The sequence below is a fragment of the Hipposideros armiger genome, unplaced genomic scaffold (genome assembly GCF_001890085.2).
Source record: "Hipposideros armiger isolate ML-2016 unplaced genomic scaffold, ASM189008v1 scaffold_21, whole genome shotgun sequence".
NCBI lineage: Eukaryota > Metazoa > Chordata > Mammalia > Chiroptera > Hipposideridae > Hipposideros > Hipposideros armiger.
The window spans coordinates 1,140,449-1,146,902 of NW_017731371.1; the positions used below are offsets into that span (position 1 = coordinate 1,140,449).

At 37.0% G+C, this 6,454-nt stretch overlaps 1 protein-coding gene across 1 annotated transcript in view; it reads left to right on the forward strand.

The window, feature by feature from the left end:
- The window catches only part of SNX24 (sorting nexin 24), a 156,509-nt gene that overhangs the window by 82,326 nt on the left and 67,729 nt on the right, over positions 1 to 6,454 (forward strand). Inside the window, exon 2 of the mRNA XM_019635281.1 lies at positions 3,593 to 3,676. Coding sequence (XP_019490826.1) covers positions 3,593 to 3,676 — 84 coding nt within the window. The remainder of the gene's footprint in view (positions 1 to 3,592; positions 3,677 to 6,454) is intronic.

Below are 6,454 nucleotides of genomic sequence, written 5' to 3' on the forward strand. Positions count from 1 at the left end.
TTTGAGGCAGAATCTAAAACCATTATCCATTTGACAGTTCATCTGGTTGTCTGAAGAAAGTTCTTAAGGTTTATTATTCCTCCCAAGCTTTTATAAGTGGCAAAATTAAAATATGAAAGCTATATCCTGTTTACACTTAGGATTTCTTTCTATTATTTCGAAAAATTCAGGTTCTTTTTTTTTTTTTAATGTGTTTTTTGCCTCTCCTCAAATAACTTTTAGATTATGAAGCTAAATCTTGCAGAAAGTTTGGGGGCAGGGGAAATAACCCATTGTTACCCACATGTATTTCTACTATCCTAACACAATTCCTATTTTCCTTCTTTTCTTGCATTTTTTAGTAAGATTCATGCTGCTGTGCTAACCATGTTCCCACATGGTGGTAGCTGTGGAATAGAAGTTAAGTGTATGAGCTCTGGAAGCAGAATTCTTCCTCAGCCTGCCTTACGCCCTTGGAGCAAGTCACATGATTTTTCTGTGCCTCGGGTTCCCCGTTTTTAATATGGAAATAATTAGAGTACTAACTTCACGGGATTGTTTTACAGACTAAAGTAAATCATGCGCATCACAGGGTAAACGTCCAATAATTTATAGCCCTCATTACATATAATTTTTTTCCCCCATATTCAAGAGTGTTCCCTTAAGCTGGATTTCTGAAAGAGGCATTCTCTGTCAAAACATATGGATAGTTTTACAGTTCCTGATATATATTGTCAAATTACTTTTTTCCAAAATGGTTCTGGTAGCTGTATAATGCAACCCGCAAGTATGGAAGTATCACAGCATCGCATCAGCTTTGAATATCACCCTCCAAAATGACATTTATTTTGCAAGCAATCTGTGTTGCTGTGTTGCTGTTTTAATTGGTATTTCTTAACTTTGTTTATGATTGTAGCCCCTTATTTTGGAATTCTGTTTATGTGCTTTCCCATTTATCTGCTGGGGTCTCAGTTGTTCTTGCTCCTTAGCGTTGTGTGGCTATTAATAAAATATTAGGCATTTGCTTAAAGTATTTTTCACCAAGGACCTTTTTATTTTGGCTTTGATATTTATTTTAATTTACAAGCGTTTTAAATTTTTACGTTGTCTAATATGTCAGTTTTTCACCCCTTCAGATTTTACATAAGATTAGTTGTTTCTTTCAGAGCTGTGATGAGTATTGGATTCCATTTCCTTTTAGTTTTTCTTGATTGGTATTTTTCAGTGTGAAGTTTGCATTACCTGAATCAGAACAGGGTTTACTGAAAAACAAATTCCTGAATACCATGCAGACATGCTGAATTATAATCTTTGTGATGGAGCCAAGTAATCTATCTGCATATTAAACCAGCATCCCAGATAATCTTCATGCCCTATTGATGTTTGAGAATTNAATACCAACATGGGCCAGTGAAGCAACGTCCTCCACAACTAGACTGAAGAACCAAAGGACAGCAACTTGTCTGTTCCCCTCCCCCAATTCCCCAATAAAATCTTAAAAAAAAAAAAGTCTGGTATAGAATTCAGGAAAATAGGATTTATTAAATTGACTCCATTCCTTGCTTCATATCATCATGGAAATTCTGATTAATCAGCTTCCTTTCCAAGATGTTTTTCCTGAATTTAAAAGAAAAAGAATGTTAACAATATTAGATATATTGAACATTTTTAAAATAGCAACATAGTAAAAATATTAGAATTAAAATTTATCACACACTTCCTCTGTGTGTGTCTGTGCGCGTGCGTGTACACTCCTCCACACCCCTACCCCCATGCCCCGTGAATTTTTAGTGCTTGTGGAAAGTACCTGGAACTTGGTAATGGAACCACCTGGTCGATAGGAGAGATGACATTCCATGAGGCATCCGCTCTGTCATGTGTCTTATCCTGGCCTTCAAGAGGGGTATCTTGAGGGGTGACCTAGTAGGTTGAACCTTACCAGTCTTCAACTTTCTTCTATGGATTCTGCAGCAAGCATGCCAATTAAAGCGGTGGTTTTTGTGATGAAACCCCAAGTATCTGGACTCAAAATGTAACTTCATTTATTTTATACAGCTCAGCAGATGGCAATTTCTTTCATTGTTCCCACATTGTCCTGATTTAAATTTGGGACCTGACACTAAAAAGGAGGCTCTGCATCTTCTTAATAACCTAGCCCCCAAGTTGAAGCTGTGCTTCTTTGGTTCCTGTTTCTCAGGGTGTTTTCCTTATTCTATTCCTGGCAGGGTCTTTGAAGAAGAAGAAATTTCTTTAGTGAATTAGTGAACAGAATTATTTTCTAAAAAATGTGGGTATATCTGAGAATTTGAAGCATATGTATCTGGAAGAAAATACTTCCACAAATTCACCAAAGAAAAGTATTTTTAGGGGGATGACTTGAATAACCAAATGTTAGAATAAACTATTGATTTAATTGGTAAAAATTTACCACTTAATAAAAGCAGGTTTGTTAAGCTGAGTCATGAAACAGAAGATTTTATTTCTGCTTCAAAGACGCACAAACACATTTTATGTTTGATGACATTAATTTCTGGCTTTTCAAAAAAGTCATATTTACTTATAAGGCAGAAATATAGAGTCACAGGGATCATTCTTTTAATGACAGTGTGTGACCTTGTATTTCATATGCTAGCTTTTAAGTTCTTTTTAGGGATAAAGTAAGCACGCTTTTAACACTCTTCATGTCATATGACCTCAACTTTAGTTTTTTTGGGTTTCTTTTCAGAAGGACAATTGACACAGGAAATTAGCCTTACTAAGTAATTGGGTAGTATTCCTTCATCTCAATGTTGACAAACTCTCACTCAATGAAAGAGGAGCCAAGTAAACTTGAAAATAACACCACCTTCTCTTCAGTTCTGCCCAGCACCCTTCCCCCACCCCACCTTAACATGGTGTTTTCATGAGTGTTTCACAATATTTCTCCTCCCTTGTTCCCAGTCTTGACCCACTGACCTAAGAATCAAGAAAATGTCATGTTAGTGCCTACTAATTAGTGCACCCAGAGAGCCTTTTCATCTGGCCTTTCAACCCTCTGGAGGTAGCAGCACAAGCTGTCACTCGTATCACGCAGGGAAAATGAACCTTTACCACATTTCTCCCTGTTTTGCAAACAGCAGAATAAGCACAGCTGAGATGAGAGATGAATATGCAGGTTAGGAAGAAATTAACCTAAAACGCACTACTGTTTGCATGATTGTCTTATAGATGACACATCACTGCCCCTATTGAATAAAACCCAATGGCATGTTGGGGGCCTGTGATTTTTAACCAGACTCTTGCGGTAGCATCACACTTTTATCTCAGTACCATCATCTGGTGAAATAATTTTAAGGGAGGAATGTCTTCCAATTAAAAAGTTAAGGAGCATTTCAAGGCGTTTCCGTTTCCGTTGTTTTTAGACACGTTTGCGGGGCTACTGCAGTTTGTTAGCATTTGCTGGAGCGCTCATTAATCAGTGCTGTTGGGCCAAGGGTCTCCTGAGCCTTCTGGGTTTTGGGGGATCAGCCACTGTAATTAAAGGGATGAAATATATCATGGTCACAAACTTACCACATCAGACAATTGAGAGTTTCGAACTGGTGGAATTAATCTTTTTAATTTTTTTCCTTAGGTGTTTAAGATAGAAGTGCTAATGAACGGAAGAAAGCATTTTGTTGAGAAAAGGTACAGCGAATTTCATGCTTTGCACAAAAAGGTAACTTTTTTTCTTCCCCCTTTTCTCTATATGGCAGATGGTATCATGTTAAGACTGCTTTCTGAGGTTCCTAAAAGCATTAACGGTTCCTGGAACAGTCTGACTTCTTTTACCATGAAGTAAAATTTCTTTTTAAAATAAATTATTTAGGTGTGCTTTCTGAGTAGGTGGGTTTTCTGTTAAGATCTTCTACATAAATAGATGTGAGATGACAAGCTGTATGCGGTGTGCTGTGCTGGGTATTATTGTAGGTTCAGAAAGAATAAGACCCAGATCCTATTTTATCCATAAAATATATTTAATGGACTTTACAAAAAGCAAAAGAAAAAGGCAAATTATTATTTTATAGGAAGAAATTATTAAAATCAACTTACACATGCCTGGAAAAGATAATACACATGTCACACATATTCAAGGACTATTGGGAAACACGTAAAAGGGGGTTCGTGGCCTTATTTTGAATTGTAAAGGCCACTTTACAGGACCGATGTTTCATTAAAAGTCTTAGATAAAAGAAACAAGAATGCCAAAGGAATAGCTGAATTTTTGGAGAAATGGTCTATAAAGAAGAGTGAATATTTTATTTTCTACCAAAATTTAACATCTTGTAGGTTACAAATTATCATTGGGTTGCTGAAATTACCTTAAATAACTAGAATCATCTCATGAAATTGCCCAGGAAATCACCATGTATGAGTTATTGCAATTCTACTATTTTCTTTTATATGTATATATACATATTCATATGTGTGTGTATATATATGTGTGAATGTATATTACACATACGCATATAAAATGTATGGCATAATTTCCTCACTTGTTACTTAGATAAGAAGTTAGATGGGGCAATACTAAGTAAGTATTTTAAGAGTCTATTCTTTTAGTTTTATTAAACACCTCTTAAATTCTCTGGGAAACATCAGTGCATAAATGATATGATAGTGTGCTTACTCTATACTAAACATTCTGTAGCATCTTTTAAAATTAAATTTTCCAGCTTTTTTTTTTTTTTTTAAGTCAGGAGAATAGAGTCTCAAGTAGAAACCTTAATAGGATATTGTTCAGAAATTAGTGATACTGTTTCCCTTGTTTTCTTTTAAAGAGAACTCTAAGTTAGTTACTGATACACTTTTCTGTTAGGATGGCAAGGTATAATTTACAGTTAATTCTCCAATGAAAATTTTGTTACATCCAGGTTTACTTACAAAGGAAACAACACAGGTGAGCACAGGTTTAGGCGCAGTGTTGCCAGCCGACTTTACCAAAGCACCAACCCAGAGGCCTTCAAAGAGACACAAACTTGGGGAGTCTGGGTCTCGCGTCCTTCTCAAGGAATTCTGCTTTGTTATACTGTTTTTCGAGGAAACAGATTCTAGAGAGATATCCACTGGGTACGCCATGAAATAAGTCCTTACAGTGAGATTAAAATCAGAATGCCACTTCTCCCCAGCCTCTGATGACTAGGGTCTGGACTAGGCAGCATGTCACATACAGCCCTTCTTCCTAACTTCCCAGGTCAGCACCCAGCTCCCCATGACCCTGACACAGCCCAGTTGTCCTCGCCAGATACTCGGGAACCAACTGCAAGGGAGACACAGCTGGGGGACTGCCAATTAGGCCTGCCCTGAGCAAGAGGCTGCCCACGCTTCTTAGAGTGGAGGGTCGTTCACCCTGTTCTCTTCTCTAATGCAATTTATTTTCCTCTGCAAAAGAAGACTCTTTCCCCAGTGATTATAGCCAGTTCTTAGGTAGTCACAGTCAGAAAAAATTCCTAGAGTTTCTAGGACTTCTCTCAATTTCTGCAATTCTGTTAATAATTTTAGCTTTTCTTAAAAGTATATCATCAGGCCTACTAGAGTTAAGAGTGTAGAAATTCTCAGATCTCTCAATTTTGCATGTTTTTAGCAGCCTTGTTAAATTAAAGTATCCTTACAGGGGCAGAGAGAGAAAAAGAAAAATTAGCTTTGTGGGGCAGAGTTTTAGTTGGGAGACACGATCTAATTTTATGTATTATAGAGCAGAAAGTGGCTGCTAGAAACTTCCTTTACTTGCCCCATTGAAATTGTATGAGGATTGGCAAAAGACAGTTAAGTACAAAAATAAATAAAGTCCAAATAACGGTGGGGTGTAAAAACAAACATCAATCTGTAATCTTGACTGTAAAAGTGTGTGTTAAGAAGGATTGACGGGCTGGCCGAGTGGCTCAGTTGGTTAAGAGCTCGCTCAAGAGTTTGAGCTCTGAGCAACAGCGGTTGGATGCCCGGCCCGAGCTGAGCAGCCACTGAGCTGCCAACAGGTGGCAGGATGGCTCAGCTTAAAAAACAAAACAAAACAAAAACAAGAAGGATTGAAATGGGCAAAATGATTTATCAGAATACACAAGGTTTACTGATTCTTGATGCTACATGGCACAGCTTTACCCTTTTATTAGAATTTTGGTACCCCCGTTTCCATACTCGAATTTTGTGGTGTGCTGTGAATGTTGTCTTTACATTAAATATTTTCCCTTTAAATGCAACAAAATCTATTCTCATTTAATTTTTTTTGAGATATTTAGCTATTTCTTCAGTGGATGCAATTTGCTCTGTTGTCAGTGTCTTGCTTTTTCTTACCCTTTACTTTGTATTTCCAACGTGTTAAGTGTTTAGCCAATGTCCCAAGTTAATTCTAAAACAACATATGAGCTATGAACAAGCGCTTTGCACCTTTAGAGTAATAGATACACATAGCTTTTCTCTGTGTACACAAACACACACAAAAAATGCCTCCAAATTTATC